Source organism: Patiria miniata, unplaced genomic scaffold (assembly GCF_015706575.1).
Source record: "Patiria miniata isolate m_02_andy unplaced genomic scaffold, ASM1570657v1 HiC_scaffold_6, whole genome shotgun sequence".
Classification (NCBI taxonomy): Eukaryota; Metazoa; Echinodermata; class Asteroidea; order Valvatida; family Asterinidae; genus Patiria; species Patiria miniata.
The window spans coordinates 14741291-14759318 of record NW_024037073.1 but is presented as its reverse complement, the minus strand read 5'-3'; the positions used below and the strand labels follow the sequence as shown (position 1 = coordinate 14759318).

At 40.3% G+C, this 18028-nt stretch overlaps 2 protein-coding genes across 2 annotated transcripts in view; both read right to left on the bottom strand.

Annotated features, from left to right (window-relative positions):
* Positions 1-467: 467 nt before the first annotated feature.
* On the bottom strand, positions 468-8159 carry LOC119742618 (galectin-4-like). The gene is made up of 8 exons (XM_038218740.1): positions 8111-8159; positions 6903-6991; positions 6046-6250; positions 4115-4243; positions 2960-3226; positions 2450-2538; positions 1250-1430; positions 468-694 (listed from the first exon to the last, which is right to left on the bottom strand). Exons 1-8 carry the CDS (start codon positions 8138-8140, stop codon positions 542-544), a joined length of 1143 nt encoding a protein of 380 aa, XP_038074668.1. The 5' UTR covers positions 8141-8159; the 3' UTR covers positions 468-541.
* A 6544-nt stretch (positions 8160-14703) lies between these two features.
* Positions 14704-18028, bottom strand: part of LOC119743285 (zinc finger FYVE domain-containing protein 26-like) — a 33953-nt gene continuing 30628 nt past the window's right edge. Inside the window, exon 27 of the mRNA XM_038219688.1 lies at positions 14704-17429. Within this exon, the coding sequence (XP_038075616.1) occupies positions 17199-17429 (231 nt within the window). The 3' untranslated portion in view covers positions 14704-17198. The remainder of the gene's footprint in view (positions 17430-18028) is intronic.

Genomic DNA, 18028 nt, shown 5'->3' with positions numbered 1-18028 from the left:
TCTACAGTTTAATATATCACATAAAATGCCGTTAAATAATACATCAGCAGTTGTTGCATTAAACCTATACATTTTCCCAGCTAATTTAACACTCACATCACACAAATTCCCTTTAAACGATTCTTTATTTCGTCTCCGAACATCGTCGAGCTCAATTCTCAATTTCAATTCGAAAAGCTACCAATGGATTTCATTTTAGGTGCAGTATTATTCAAGTTTGTACCATTCTTTTCGTCCCAAATTCGGTAAATTTGGCGAATTGTTTCGACTATCAGTGTGACTGACGCGTCATATGTTTTTGAATCAAACTGCCTATTTAATTTCAAATCTAGACAACTGCCAACATCTCACAATTACGCCAAAACCGAAGTAGGCCTAATCTATGTACAGTAACTCTAATACCAAATGCAAAACATAAAGCAAATAATCCCCATATGAAATTTATGAATTAACTTCCGATTAATAATAACGTAAGAATTACAACACACAGCAAAACTTTTGGTTGTTATGTAGAGGGTTTTTGTTCAAATTGATTGTGGATTCAGTCATCACCATACTTGATTTTGTTGATGACGCAATCTCCATCTATGGCCAAAACTTTGATGCTCTTGAACGGCAAACGGTGGTCGTACCAACCCACACTAAAACGATCGAGATCTACGTTAATGTGGAAATGCCGACACAGGATCACAAGCTACATGGACAAACAGAAAATATCGATTGTTAGTCATAATTATGTACATAATGTAGGTTTTTGAAACAGCTCGCGCATACCTAGTCGACATCAAAGGGTCTTGGTGACCTGTATTATTTTATTGAGCCTGTCAACAAAAGTATGAGGAAGTGGACATTGGGAGGGAATGCTCAATGGACCGATCCAGTAAGCCCCGCCCAGTGCGCACGTGGGCAATATTAACACGTGCTCCGCTCCAATGCCACGCTGCATTTTTCTTCCGCGCGCATCGTACGCGCGTGCACGCATGCGCATGTGGTCGGACTTTAGTGCACGCACGTCGGACATAAATCACGGCTGTGATTGGTCAAAACACCATGGGGCGGCGCTTAATGGATCGGTTCATCCGCTTCGTTAGTGTGACGTCACCTCCAGCACTTTCTGCACCGTTTGGAACCGGAAGTTAACGCAGTTCGAGCGTTTGCAGCCAATGGGCGCTAGTAATCAGTGGTGCGTGCGCGTGTATGACGTTTTTACTAACGAGCCGGATTGCCAAGCAAGTTATAACAGTCTTACCTTGTGGGTCTTGCCTGGTTTGAAGGGGAAAAATATTGGTTTTTTTCTCTCCTCCTTGCTGTCCCACTTGCCGCCTCCACGCATCGTGTTCATGACAATCACTTTCTCTTTAAAGCGTGGATTGAAGTGGAATGCTATGTCGCTTAACGCATCCATGCCGCATTGGAGATTAATGTAGAAGCTTTCAGAAACAGATAAAGCACAGTATAGTTGGATTGAGATCAGTCCGTGAGAGTCGTAGAGCTATATTCATGTGCACCGCGAGCCACTGATTTATTGTACAAAATCTGGATAGCTCGTTGGCCTCCCTTCCAACACTTCCAACAGACAATTGGGCTATCCAGATTGTTTTCTTTATGGAGATCACTAACCACATCATAAGTCCAGTCACAAGTTCACCACAAATCCATTCAAAGGTCCAGTCAAAAGTCCACTTGAACAGCGTGTTACTTGACTTTGGACTTTAAGGCTTTTGATTGACTTGTGATGGACTAGTGAGGACGTGATGATGATGGACACCACTATACAACCAACAAAATTATTAGTTGGAGAAACACAGTGGTAACAAATGACAGCCACAGTGATCATGCTTTGCAGTTCTTTGACTAGAGAGGTCAAAACAATAACAAAAGATCTTGGTTCCGAATGAAAGACAATGAAGTCATTTTAAAACTTAACACTTCAGTAAATCTCAGACATGGGTCTTAATTGATCTTAACTGATTAAAAAAGGGTTCCTTTTTTCTCATTTTCAAAAGAAAAAAAGAACGATTCGAGGGAAACTCATTCAAAGCAACTACCACCATTTTTTAAACACATTTTTAAAAAAGAAAACAAGTGTAAATGGAGAGAGAGAAAAAAAAAATAATATGCGGCTTTACTCCCTGTCACACTAACCATGCTATGACCCAGCATTATTTTGCCACTGCGTCATTTCCTGTATGTCCAGTCTAGTATTTCTAGTCTGAACATTGATATTATCTCTGCCCCCCCCCAAAAAAAAATCTTTGTAATTGAAAGACTTACATGTTGTTCAAATCATAACCACACACGTTTCAGTAAAATTATCAAGGACTGAACCCGCATTCTCTAATAGGCAACCGACATCCAAACCGATTTGTCACAATTTTCAAAACTGAAACAGATCTGTCATAACTGTGCGGGCAGGAAATTGACCTCGAAATCGATCTTATAACTGTACCTGGTTGGATCTGAATTCACAGTCAGTTCAATCACAATCTTTGTTCCTTTCTTCATCCCTCCCGGGATCATTCCCATAAAGGGGAGAGGCTGAAAAAAAAAAATACATGTACAGACAGATTTACAACAATAGAATTATCTGACAGTTACAGTAGACGATTTAGTGAACCTTAACAGTACCATAGCCAAGTCCATATGCTGATTTCCAACATAACAGCAAATTAAAATAGCTCAGTGTTGAACTTTTGAAACTTTAGACTGAAAACATGCATTAAGTGAGTGGATCTTGTAATAATTCAACTTAAAACAATCATGTACATATATATTAAGTGCAATTCTACAACTGCAACCAGCTTCTCCTGGAATCAGCTTTTAAAAAAAATGGAATCCTGCTTTAAATTGTCATTTATGCAATTTCTTTTTGAGTTCTGCATGGAGTCGCCTTATTAACTTGAGTATTGCAGAGAGAAAACGGAATGCTTACCGGGCTGATGACTTTCATGGGATCCACTGGGTTGGCAGGCTGGGCTGGGTATGAAGGCTGGGCTGGGTAGCTGGGCTGGGCTGGGTTACTGGGCTGAGCTGGGTAACTGGGTTGTGCGGGGTAGCCGGGTTGGCCTGGAGGGGTGGGCTGGGCTGGGTTGGGGGGCTGGCCTGGGTAGGTGGGCTGGCCTGGGGGAGTGGGCTGGGCTGGGTTTAAAGGGGGCTGTCCTGGGTAGGTGGGCTGTGCTGGGTAGGTGGGCTGGCCTGGGGGAGTGGGCTGGGCTGGGTTGGGGGGCTGGCCTGGGTAGCCTGGATGGCTTGGGTAAGTGGGTTGGGCTGGGTTTGGGGGCTGGCCTGGGTAAGTGGGCTGGGCTGGGTTGGGGGGCTGGCCTGGGGGAGTGGGCTGGGCTGGGTTGGGGGGCTGGCCTGGGTAAGTGGACTGGGCTGGGTTGGGGGGCTGACCTGGGTAGGTGGGCTGGCCTGGGTAAGTGGGCTGGGCTGGGTTTGGGGGCTGGTCTGGGTAAGTGGGCTGGGCTGGGTTTGGGAGCTGGCCTGGGGGAGTGGGCTGGGCTGGGTTTGGGGGCTGGCCTGGAGGAGTGGGCTGGGCTGGGTTGGGGGGCTGGCCTGGGTAGGTGGGCTGGCCCGGGTAAGTGGGCTGGGCTGGGTTTGGGGGCTGGCCTGGGTAAGTGGGCTGGGCTGGGTTGGGGGGCTGGCCTGGGTAAGTGGGCTGGGCTGGGTTGGGGGGCTGGCCTGGGTAAGTGGGCTGATGGGCTGGGTTGGGGGGCTGGCCTGGGGGAGTGGGCTGGGCTGGGTTGGGGGGCTGGCCTGGGGGAGTGGGCTGGGTTTGGTTTGGGGGCTGGCCTGGGTAAGTGGGCTGGGCTGGGTAAGTGGGCTGAGGGAGTTGGACTGTTACCGTTGGAAACTGTTGATATAGTACAAAAAACAACAACAAAGACCTGTAATGAAGGGGCTGATCAAAAATTGCAAATACTTTTAGGCCCTTCACAATTTTGTATCAGGGATACTATATTTAAGAAATATATTAGAGTTTGCCCTTCACCGATGAACCGACGAAGCTGTAAGCCAGAGAAAGAGGGTTCATACTTACAAAGGGTACAGCAGGTGAAACAGACAAGTTAGGAAATCCAGATAATTCAGGCATGATAGGATTTATAGACAATACAGGTGCACTGCCACCTTCCATACGAATGTTGTGTATCATGACGTCACCGTTGATTGAGATATGGGAGATCCTCTGTAAGCGTTTGATGTAGTGAGGGTAGGCAACGAAGTGTTGTCCATTGAGCGCAATCTGAAAATAAAAAATCAGAACGTTGAATTAAAAATGGGAGAGAACCTGGACCACTTCTGCATCTTGAGTAAGAACGCCTTTCTTGTAAAAACTTGACGAAAGACACTCAAATGAACTTGGGTTAAAAATACAGGGTGAGTAAAAAACAAGCGGAACCCAAACCTCCAAAAAATATTTCATATTAAAAAAATATGTAGCACCAAAAATATTAATAACTGGAAATCCAATTTCAGAAACTACTTTGAGATGAAAAAAGTACTGAAATTGCAGAATCCATTCCAAGAATATCACCATTTAAACACAATGATCCTAAGAACATGTTTTGTCAAAAAAAAGTTATTGTGTGTTCGTACTGTTTGGAAAAACAAAGAAAATGACACAAAATACTTGTTTCAACAACTGTAGTACATAATATCTTTAATAACAACCTTGTTTAGGAAAAAAATTATGATTTATACAATCCAGTTGTATTAAAAGACGGGCCTTCAAAAGGGCTTTGTTGAATATGTTTAACTTTTAAACTGAGGTTTTATCGCTGGTGATGTTTGAAGACAGTTGTGACAATGATTCTTGAAATCCCATTTTTGGGCGAAAAAGGTTTTAAGGCCATTGTGTTTAAATGGTGATATTCTTTGAACGGATTGAGCAATTTCAGTATTTTTTTCATGTATAAGAAGCTTATGTAATTGGCTTTTCAGTCATTATAATTTTTGGTGCTACATGTTTTTTTAAAAATGAAATATATTTTTGGGGTTTGGGTCCCGCTCACCCTTTACTTGCCAACATTTTAGTTCGTGTATCAAGAAAAATAAAAACCCCAAATTGCTATCAAGATATTGAACTTGAACATTGTATCTGATTGATAGGGTAGTTCGCCAACTTTTTAATGATACCTTATAGGGTACAGTGGTGCAAGTATACTTGCACCACTGTAGTCAAGGATGACTGAGCACCACTGTAGTCACGGATGACTGAGCACCACTGTAGTCATGGATGACTGAGCACCACTGATTCTACAAGAGATCATGGAGATGGGGACTATTATGGTTGCAGACCAGTAAATAAACTTCCATAGACCCCAATGGTAAATGCTCACACTTCAGAAATTCGGGAAAAATACTCACAACTCTCCAAGGTGTTCGAGATACACATCAAATTAAAGCTTATTTCATCATCTTTCATTTTCTTTTCAATTTTTTTTTTGGGGGGGGGGTTAACTGATGACTGTTAGGAGATATTTCCATCCGAAGATGATCACCCCTGAAAATATTCCTGAAGCCCATCGCCATGTTGAAAAACGATGCCTACACTCCATTGCAAAATAGAGCGCTTTAAGGGCCCCAATTTCATCCAAATTGAACGGAACTACAAGCTCACAGTCCTGTGCACGGCTTCCACCCATATTTTTTACAAACCCTCAAATTCATGGCCCACAGCATGCTCAAATACCGAAGATTTTGAGGGCATGCAAATCGTGATTTGGCCGGCGTAGGCAATTTCGGACCGATTTACTGGCCTGCAACCTTATTTCCCAAGCTGGGTTTATGAGCAGTGAGATGCTCTATCATTGTGAGCTGTGTCTTGGAAGGAGTGGCCCACATACATGCAGTTGCAAGGGACGTGCATTGTTTTGCCATGCCACCACAAAATCACCCCAATTGGTTTTGGACGCCAACCTTGAACCTTCCTTGCATGCTGAAATCCATGGTGCTCAGTCATCCGTGATGACTGCAGCAGTGGTTTTTGTAGATCCAAACTTTGGTGGAAAACTGGGTTATGAACAGCAATTTCACTATCTTTACCTTGAACTCAGATGCATCGGCGCTAATGATCATCTCAAAATTCTGGCCTGGCTGCAGGAGGTTTTGAACCTGCACCCCCTGGCCCCAGGTCTGCTTCTCGAAGTGGTTGATAACCACCACGCCTTGGCCAAAGGATGGACTGAAGGTCAGCGCGATGTCGTCCAATGGTGCCTGCGTCAGGCCACAGGTCAGGGAGATCGTGAACCTGCAAAAGCCAGGGCCGAATTGGCAAGGTGTTTTTAAGTAGTTCTCAAGTGCCACACAAAAAAGAACGCTTAGAATGCGTCCATCAAGATCTAATTTACCGTTTATACCCAGATATATACATAATTCGCCAACACGCAGCAAAATTGAAGGGATGTTGCAAATGCCTTAGTTGGTCAATACAAAATTATGAAATTTTTGAATGCTGCTACTACCGTTTTGTTTTTGTCACATTACATTTCGAAAAAAGTGCAAGAAGTAACATCTTCCGCTTTTTTCAGCAGTTTCGCAAAATTCAGCTCACCTTGATTATTATGTGAAGAAAGGCGCTGGGCATTAAAAACCCAATTTTCCTGCATTATTTCTTTTCGAAATACAGAAATTGCTACTACTTGTAATAACACTTAAACCTTTTTTTTAAATGAGAAATTATTGAGAACGCCTTTTTTGTCGGGAGGGGAGCAAGACAGAAGTGCTTTTTGGAGAACAATTTATGGGCAGATAGTAGTTAGTCTTTGTCAAAGCTGTGGACTCCTGTGCCTGCGTACTCACATGCATGTGCTTTGCCATCCCCCCCCCCCCCAGTGCCCGCCTTCGGTAAAAACCTTCCTACCATGTTCTCATTCAGTGGAAGTTTTATACTAGCTACATACCTTAGTGCGTTGGGATTGACGTATCCCTGGAAGAAGAGCATCTTGCCAGGGGACATGTTGCCAGGGATGACGCCAGTGAAAGGAATACCCTGAGGATTAATAGATGGAAGACAAATAATGGGGAAGGCAGAGTTTTAATCATGGCTATTACTAGAAGCCAATCAGAAGTTAATCGCAATTAATTACATCACAAGTTAAATGACAAGTTATCTACAAGACAAAAGTCAGTCACAAGTCAAAATGCAAGCCGGTTAGAAGTAACATGGAGCAAACAACGACAAAGGTATGCCTTTGTCTTTGTTTCTTGGCGTAAGACAGTCTGGTTAGTATTCATAAGATGTAATTTGTTTTGCGTCGGGATGTATATCAATTTAGGTTTTGCCCTTGATTATTCCCGCTGCTATCTACATTAGATTCGAACCAGCCAACCGATCCCGTTAGCTCGGTGGTCAAGTGGTAAGACATCTGCACTAGAAAACAGGAGGTCGTGGGTTCGAGTCTTACCCGAGTGATTTTTTCCCAACTTTCACTCGGGAGGTAACACACTGAGTATACAGTGGTTTATACGTCGGTGAAGGGCAAAACCTATTTGATAAGACTGGCTAGCTTGTGATTGACTTGTGGTACTGGTAACTTATGACTAGATTAAACTTTGGGGAAAGGCTGACAAAATCATTTAAAGACATCCCCTCTAAACAAAAATCAGTTTTAATATCAGTCAAGACCCCTGTATTTGAATTGTGTTCAAGCTAAATATAGAAAAATAGAATTAGCTGTTGCAAACTGCTTACCAACCAAAAGGACCTATGGTATAAATGCAAAAAAATAGTTAGTGGCCTGACGTTTCGACCCTAGCAGAGTCTTTCTCGAAGCCTTCGAGAAAGACTCTGCTAGGGTCGAAACGTCAGGCCACTAACTATTTTTTTGCAAGCTAAATATTAATACAAACAAACCTCGGTCTACCTTGCCAAAGTGCATTTTAATGATCACATGGGTTTGGTTGAAAGTGCTGTCTTTTTAACGGACATTGAAAGTGTTGTGAAACAGGGGAAAAATCACTTTGCAATCACACCATCAGATCAACAAGTACAGTTTGTTTAAATACCTGAAGGTGTCTGACATAATTTTTGTGTGCTAACAGCAAATTGCTCAGTTCCTTCTTTTAAAATGTGTTTTATTTTACGTTTTAATTGAAACAAAATACTTACTGGGTTGGTTGAGATCACGGTACTTGCCATTTTTGCTGTTCTGTTTATACTTTACTAATAAAAGTGAGAAAACAATGAGATTACTAAGTTTCAATGAAATTAGTAAGTATCATATATTCAACACTTCAAAGATGCAAATATTCACAGATGGTTTGAGCTGGGTAGACACGATGCCAGGTGAATGTACAATGTAGATAGATCCCTTTCTCTACATCTTTCAATTAGTAAAACATCTTAAGTTTGAAAGGCTGAATTGCTAGTAATGGAACTATCTGGTGCATCAAAAGATGCTAGTCTGTTAACAGATTGAATAAATTTGCCACTTAGAAAATATGGCTTAAATTCTGTCTGTAATTGTGCTTAGGTTTCAAAAGCACAATTCCAACTTATTCTGCATTTCAATCTTTCGGCTTTTTTCTAGCTTCAGAAATTGCATGATTCATGAAAGAACGCATAGTTGCATCATGTATTTACTTTTCAGGCCCACCACTGAGATGTCCTGTTTTGTATCACAATGTTTTAAGTTTTATTCATAAATAAAGACGGTGTACCCACTCCTATTGGTCGAGAGCCCGTCACGTGGTCGGTTTTAAACGGATGATAAAGATATGGCTGGCAGGTGTTAAACACTTTTCCAGTGTCACATAAAATTTGAAATCCGTTGCCAGCACCGTTTTATCGGTTGTACATAGCTATTCCACAGCTAGAGGGGTGTTATGTTGAATTGAACGAAATCGTTAAAAAATGTATAATTGTTGACTTTCTTTGACTAGTGGATCGAAAAATTTTATATTTTTTTTTAACCGAAAAGGTATTTACTAATGGGAATAAATATATGCTTGGCCGGTATTAAACACTATGTTTAAGACCGGTTGGAGTGTGGATGCTGAATTATCAGCATCCAGAAACAGAGTGTTTAAAACTGGCCATGAACATACAGCGTGTGTCAATAAAAACGCAGGATTCAAAGCGATTTTTTTACTGAGAAAATCATGCTACTAGTGTGCCTAATTTGATAAGGATTTGATTGTCCATAATTTCATCTTTGACACGATTTTTGTTGGGTGGAATTTGGACTTTTGGTTCAAAAGTTATGACAAGTTTTGTGAAGCCCTTCTGAAGCGGGTTGGTCTGATTCAATGACCTTAACACAACGACCAGTTATGTACAATGCAGGTATGCATTGAAGACAATTAAACCGGAACAAAACTTTCTTTGAAACAACTGATGATAAGTATCACTTAAATTTAATAACTGGACTATCATTGTTTCAAAGCATCATGAATTATTGACTAATAACATTGATTGTGGACTAAAGGATTATGTAAGCCTAATCCTGCCACACATGTCCTTCTTTGTGATCCACAAATACTTTCACCTGTACTGAAGTTAAACCTTTCATTAGGTATGTGTGATTTCACAAATCAGACCAGCTTGGAATTTATAACCCTTCTTCAATGTACTCTATCTCTGGACAGGATTGTCCAAATGAGATGGGATAAAAAGCATAGTGAAGAGAAGGAAAGGTACTTTGAAAAGAGGGTTAACATTATGATGAATAGGGGTGGTTTATATTCTTAATATTTTTGTTTCTAATCCTGCGTTTTTATTGACACACGCTGTATTTATTCCCTGATTAATGGGCCCGTGTGCAAAAAAGTAGACAAGTCATGTATAAATGCTGTGGTAACTTTATTCTTTCTGACTCGTTTTCACGATTTACACGACAACTGAGCAACGAAGATATTCTTATCTCGTGAAAGTTACATGTATAACAATACACTCAATGCACTCAGCAATACACTCAATATATCAGAGACTCGATTTAGGTATTCAGCAGCCTGTATCAGTATTTTACATGTACAGTACACGTACATGTACATGCACATGCACACGAACTATTTTTTGTTTTGTATTTCCGAACAATACATTTTTCGTTTTGATGAATACAGAGGTCAGACAGAAAAGAGTTTCGATATCCACTAAGTATATATGGCAGACTGAATTGATTTCACCCATGGCTTATATTAACACAATCCAAATACATGTAGATTGTACGTATATATATTGCATGAGACTTTCATTGACAAGTTTGCACACAAATACACTCCCAGATCCTTCAAAATTGATCTGGATGATTCGAAGGATTGTGTAGGATTGAGGACTAATCAAGCAACTATATGACAACTGACCCCTCATGTTGGCATTTTAAATTATATGTGATGTGATCAAGCTAAATGAGTCGTTTGTCGGCCCTAGTCAATTTTTAAACAGATTTGAAAAGAGCACCATCTCAGCATTATTGCTGTGAAACCGCATGCTGGTAACATCTTTAGTTAAAAAATTATAGAAGTCGGAACACCAAGAGATGTGATGAAGTGATGTATGAAGTGGCCCTATTTTGGCCTGTATCTCCAAAGGAAAGTTCCCGACAAATGACTCATTTATCACATCACATCACATATTCCCTCTTCTAAGGAGTCCTGTTTGAGCATAAGTCAAAATTTCTACAAGTTCCAAATATAGTAAACCTGTTCATAAATTTGGAATAAAAAAAGTTATACTATATATTTTTTCAACATGATGCTCCATTTTACTTTGAAGTGCCAGCATGAAAATGCACCCCAAAATAAGAAAACCAATATCCGACAAACATGTACACAGTAGATGGATATCTAGTTGGATATGTGTGGAGATATTAATCGTTTATCATAATTTGTTAACTTCAAATAAGTTTCTCAATTTATCATTTTGGGAAATTCATTCAGAAGTGTGTCAAATTGAAAACTCTGAGCCTGACTTTGTGCACAATTAAAACAAAAATGGGCGGGGGAGGGAGGGGGGGGGGGGGCTGTCAGAGCAGAGGGAGGGGTTAGACCACCAAACCCTCCCCTCTTGATCCGCGCCTGTGATTAATATATAACTTAATGAATTTGAGGCTTGTCAACAGAGAGGTTTGGAAGCACTGCATGATGACATTTGTGCATAAATCGAAGTGTTCTACTGCGTTTGGACAACGCTGAAAATGGGGCTTGATTTCCCTGGAATTTACGGTTCAAAGAAACAAACTTAATTGTGTTCCTACATAGTGATAGATTTTGGAAGATTAGGAACCCTCAGAAAGGTACACCTGGAAAATAGGAAGTTGAATTTTGTTGTTCTTAATTAAAGGAAAAGTAATCAAAATAGCATTATGAAAATTTTAACGCTATTAGATTTTATAAAGACACGGAAAACATCCATGATCCATGATGTGCACTTTCTTGAAACTTGTACTACTTTTGTATTCTAAACTAAACAAACACACGTCCTGAACTGATAATTGAATTTACATGTAGCTCAGCGACCCCCGGCTCTGAAGATCATCGTTAATCTAATTGTTGACATTTCAAATGAGTATCGGAGCTGAGGTTTGATTTCGACTCAATACAATTTCAATTCAACTCAACATTTACTTCCATGACTCAACATTTTCCGACGTTTCCATTTTCTGATTTTCTGCTCTTATAGCTGGAAGGCAGATTCTACACAGGCGGCCGAAAAGCGGCCATCTCCTTTTCTCCTTTCAGAAAAGTAGATAAGCCGATCGAACGTTTGGACAACACTGTTTTCTGCTTTTCGAAACCCAGAAAGATTTCACTTCTTTAGGCGGCAGGTGAGTGGCCATTTGCTTTTCTGATGGGCGGCCGCAAAGCTGACGTGTTGCCTCTGAGGTGCCGGTCAAGTTTTGCCCACAAGCAGAAACTAGTGCAGAAAATGAAAACTTTGAAAATGTTCGATCTGCTTTTCTGCTCCCTGAGCAAGAGAAAAATAAAAGTCAACTTTTCGTCCGCCAACAAAGAAGGACAAGTGAAACCTTCCGCTTTTTAGGTAGCAGAAAAGCAGAAGAGTAGATCTTAATAAAAGGTAGTCTGCTTTTCTGGTAGCAGAAAGGCAGAAAAGCAGAAAATGGAACCTTCGAAAATGTTCAATCTGAGTTTCTTGCTACTCTGAAAGCAGAAAGGCAGATGTCCACAATCGTCCTCAATGCATACTACATGTGCAAACACAAATTCAGAGCATGGAGGGATGTTTAAAACATTTACTGACTTGACTTCAGGGTGTTTAATCATCAGGCCAAGCAGGATGGACTGCGCTGCACTCGACGAGCTCGACCCTCGACCACGCATTCAAGTTGAACCATGCACAATAGCGCCAAACCAGGCAGTGTACCGTAAAAGCTGGATTGGTGGCGTGATATGGATGAAATTCAGTAATCTTTTTGTGCCACTATTATAAAAGCCCCATCACCGAGTGAATAAGCCAGTTTGACATTTCACTTGCGCCTGTGCAAACTCTTATATGAACAATGCAATTTTGGGGATAAACGGAACACGTGGTCCTATAGTCCAATAGATAGCAAGCTTGTAACAGCATCACGTGGGTTTGTTCGTCCAAAATTCTGTCTGCCATTCATTGCTTACACGAGAGGTCGAGTTTGCTTATTGTGCGGGCTGTTGTGAGCAGTTTGCGTAAGAGCTGGCATTATAGTTAAACATGCATTGGTGGCGTGATATAGATGAAATTCAACGATTGTTTTGAGTCACGATCGCAAGCTCTAAAGGCCCTGTCACACTGTCTGCGATCTTATATGCGCTCTGACTGCGTCCTTGAAAAAATAGCTGGGGCGCAAAAACAACTACTAGATAGCAGCGACAACTACATAGGTCGCCAGATGGGCGCCAGAGGGTCTTAATGGTCTCCGATGAGCGCCAAGGTCTTTGAACATGCTCAAATCAATCGCAACACCTCTGCGCTCTGGCCAGGACGTCGTAATGACGCATCTCGGGCGCTGTGCGAGCGTGAATCGTGCGATATTGAAGTGGCATTGAGGCAGCTTATAGGCGCAAGGCAGTCGATGTAGTCTCCATGAGAAAGTAACTCGACTGCGATGAACTTGTAGAATAATTTTGAAACTGGACTGTGTATTGACCGTTTTGTCGTGGTATTTATACAGCGCAAGTGACGTCACATGAGCGTATTTTGGTCGAATAGAGAGCGCGACGCGAGCTACTAGGACGTATCAACAGCGAGCATAGCGTAGTGTGAGCGCAGTGACAGCGCAGCGGCAGCGACTAGATCGAGTAATTGAGCTTGACAGGGGCGCGTAGAGAGCGAGTTGAGCGCATCGTAAGCGCGGGAAGAGCACAGTATGAACGTAGCTTGAGCTTCTTTGAGACAGAAAGTTGTCATTTTCTTGCGTCCTCACTGCGATTGTTAAATTTATGAAATATTTTTGGTCGCCGTAAGGTCTCCTATAAGATCGCATATAATGTGACAGGCCCTTTACCGAGTGAACTGTACTGACTGTTTCTATGTTTGGTGTATGTACCAATGCTTCTCTGTACCTCTATCAATTACAAACACTCTTATGGGTATGTGTAAGGCCGAGTTGCTAGTGGAACTGTCTGGTGCTCCACACGATGCTTATCAAGATCGTTTCTACAGAATGACCAAAGTTGCCATTGAGAACAAGAAGGCATAAATTAAAATTAAATAAAATTAGAGAAGAATTTCTCCAAAATGTTCCTCCAAAACTTTTCAAAAGCATTATTGGAAGCTTGCCATCAACTTGAGATTTTTGAAGATAATTTCTCGAGTCCCACTGTCTTTTATAAAATTGCAAGGCAAAGCTTAATAAATGTCAGAAAGCACGACGTCAAATTGCACGATAAAGTTGACACAATAGACAGCTTCTGTTTATAAACCAAGAATAAATCCAGGTCATTCGTGACAACTGTATCAACTTTTGCAAGGCTTCGTTGCTAATGGCAAAAGACTTTTGCCAAGAAACTATAAAGTGAATTTCATTCATATTAGAGAGTGCAAGAACATTTATAATGAACACGTCCTCATCAAAGAGTGGTCTTGCAAGAAACACAATAAAAAAGTCCACAAATACAGGGTGGTCCAACAAAAAAACAAAACCTTATACTTCCACTACCTTGAGACTCAAACCACTTGTACCAATTGATGGAGAATCCTTTTTAGAAGAATTATACCTACAAAATATCCCGATTCGGTCCAGGAGTTTTTGCTGCAGAGCCTATTTTGTGAAGCACACTTCTTTCACGTGGGCATTATTAAGCCCGGTTCATACTCGGCGCGAAAGCGAAAGCGAACGCGAATTTGTGACGTCGTGGCAAGTATTCGCGCTGCGAATTCGTAAAAGTTGAACATATTTCAACTCGGGCGAATTTCGCAGCGAATGCTTCGTGACGTCAAATTTGCCTCACATTGGCATTCGCGTGAAATATGAACATATACATAACAATTCCTCTAGCGATTACAATGGAAGTCATATTCCCCGGCACAATTAAGTAATTCATCGGGACAAAAATGCCGCCTACTTGCTCCACAAAATAGGCTCTACAACAAAAAACTACCTTACCGAATCGGGCGACCTTGGTTTCATTTTTCTTCTAAAAAGATTCTCCATGCATTGGTATGTGCGGTTTGAGTCTCAGGGTAGTGGAAGTATGAAGTTCCGGGTTTTTTGGACTACCCTGTATAGTCCAAATAAAACACCCAAAAAATTGGAAATTGCAAAAAAATGTGTTTCTGTAAAAAATATGTTTATTGTTTGCTATCGATATGCTGCAATCAAAAATGGCACAAACAACAAAGCTTCTTTAATAATCAATTAAATAAAAACATTTCATTTCACTTTATTAGATGATTTATATAGGTCAGCAGTAATTGATTATGTAGTCATATTATGAAGTAGATATATCTGTACATTCCGTTATCAGATATACAGCTTAATTTTTATACTTGCCATTTTTCTTAATGAAAATATGAAGCAAAATATTATTTAATATAACGATTATTCCACTCAAAAATCATTTCAGGCTGAGCTCTGACAGGCAGAGTGATTTCAATCAAGCCAGTAGACACATGCCACTTCACGAAGTTGTGAATTTCTATACGCCCGAGGACAATGCTTTGTGTTTTCTTTTGTCCCTGTAATATAACACTCTCCAATAGACTAAGCACATAGCAGTAGGATCCAGGACTATTTTCAACAAAAGACCCAACGCTCGAGGACTGAAAGGATCTTTTGTTCTCCCTTTGCGTGTCTATTCTCGATCATAAAGCCATACCAGAGCACACATCCTGATTTGTGTTTGTTTTTCAAAACAACACCTAGTAGAATTCTTAGGATTTTCCGTCGATCCCTGAGCGATCCATTGAAATAATTACAAGAGAATCAGACATTTCTGAGATAGCTGACACTTTTAGATTACATATTATTTGCTAGCTAAGTTTAATAATACGGATGCAGTTGGAAAATACTTCAGAATATCAGATCTCTTACTTCAAAATTGCATCAGGTAAACTGAGTTTGATGCAAAAACTTACATGTTTAACTAAATTAGACTGATCTTTTGTGTAGAAAATGGAAGAATTTGGGAAAGAGAAATGGAGAGTTAAATTTACACCGTAAACCCTAGAATTGAGAGGAAATTGGTTTTAGAAGGTAGGTACAACTTTTGTACATCTACCAAAGGCACAAACGATTTAAATAAAATAAAATCTAAACATTCTTCAGTATTCTGGGATTATATCTCATACAGGCAAAACAAAGAAGAGCATTTTTTGTGTTGAGAAGTAGGTATTCTTCATTTTAGATATTCAACTCGAATTTTGGTGAGGTAGAAATTTGACTTGGCATTAAGATTTGGAAAACAGAATAGAAACACATGACAAAAAGGTTACTCTCACACTTTGATATACAAAAACCTTAATGTACATTCTTAGCTGGAAAAACCATCACTTTTAAGTACTAATGTTACTTTACTGATAAAAAAAATAATCAACATAGCACCCATTTAAGTTTGTCCAATGAAAATTCCCCAAACTTCATGCAATGAATAAAACTGAATGAATACTTAGGATTAATTATTAATTACCGTTCCTTTATGAAGTATGTTTTTTTTCTCATTTGGACTGTGTTTAATCAGACTCGGTTTCTGTCCTTTTAGTTATACTGTTTGCCGTCCAATTTTGATTTCTTTTCGGGAAAGGGGGGATTGTTCAGGACACTTGCTCTGTGTTCAAATTTGGGAAGGAATCCCTAGTACAAGGCTGTTCTTTTACAATGTTTCTTGGCTTTTTTAAAACTATTAAAAATTATAATAAAATGTAAAACCAACAGTAATGTCTTCATACCGGGAAAATTATTCTTTTTATCAAGATTTCAAATATTGTATGATGTGCAGAATTCTTGTAGTTAAAACAACCCATAAAAGTATGCTTTGTCAACTTATTAGTATTTTTGTGTGATCTGTTGTTTTCCTACAGCTCAGAAGATATGATTACATAATTAAATGAACTATGACAGTAATGGCAGCAACATCTTAAGGCAGTGTTTGATTGCATCTTTGGGTTTCTTATTGCCCTATTTCCTTTCAATGGAGTCCATTGCAATGGAGTCCATTGCACATAGTTCCCGAGTACACGTCTCTCTTGTCCATTCTCTTAGTAAGCTTCACCCATTATTTTTCTCTTCACGAGGAAACAAAGTTACAAAAGTTTGTTGCACCACACAAACTGTTTGTTTTAATAGTTGAAATACAAAGAAATATAATGTCCTTTATGGCAGTTTTAGCATCTCTCTAATGAATTCAGCAATTGCTTATCTGACCATCAACCTCATTTCCCAATACCTCTTCCTGTAGTTAACTCCAGATGGAGTAAGCGCAATTTGTTTGTATTACCATGGTTACCACATCCATTGCCACGGTTACCTCATTCATTCCAACTTTAATAATGATTCAAAAGTTTTCTCTTTAATTTTTGTATTTATCACCATGGTAACTGCACCCATTCCGATGGTTACTTCATCTGTTCCAAATATATGTTCAAACAGCTAGCCGCTCTTCGAATAAGTTTCCACCATTATTAATTACCATGGTAACAGCATCCATTGCATTCATTTCAAATATACACTTTCATGGTTATCTCCTCTCAGGATGACATTTTACTATGTAAAATTACCATGGTAACTTCATCCATTTTCTGGCTACCTCCTTCGTTTTCCTCACTGCTACCTCCTCTCTTGCCTGCCCCTGGTCAGCAGTTCCTTGGCCTTCATCTCTCTCTTTCTCTTCTCTGCCTGGGAGGCCAGCCAGCTCTCACAGATGGTCTTCATCTGGGCCTGTCCCGGTCCAGCCCGCTGGGCAGCACTCAAGATGCGCTGCACGTCTTCCACGCGCTCGGCCTTGACGGCGATGAGATAGGCCGATTTCAGCTTGCCGCACAGCATCAGGGCATTGATCTGGGTGCACACAAAACAAGCAGTGTGGTAGTCAATGACAAGTCATCCAGTCCAAAGTCAGCTAACCAGATGTTCGAATCAACTGTGATATACAGTGTGGGAATTTCTGTGCTATAGTTCATGCTGTGATACATGTGACTGGGTTTGTGATTTACGTGCAATAAGACTTGTGATGTACTTGTGATCCTGCAATCACAAGCACCAAGACTTCAACACTCAAATAAGGAAAATCCCTTTCACAGTTCTTTGGGGTTTTTTTAATAACAATTTTGGTAAAGAATAGTCAGGAAAAAGGGTAACAGGGGCTAAAAAATGAGACAAAAGAAAAAAACCAGGAAAAATACAACTTTAAAAACTGAAAGAGGCCACAAATGATTCTTGAAGTTTTCATTTTTCATCCGGATGGTGGCACACATCACAAATTTGCCTCAATTTCTTTGTCTTCTTAACATACCAAGACCAACACTATTTAGTTTTAGATCCTTTTAGGTCCTTTTCATAGTTATCCATTTGAAGCACTGGATAGTACACCTTGATAACAGACAGTTGACAAAAACTGATTTAAGAAAAGGCAACTGACCATATTGTGAAGTATTTTT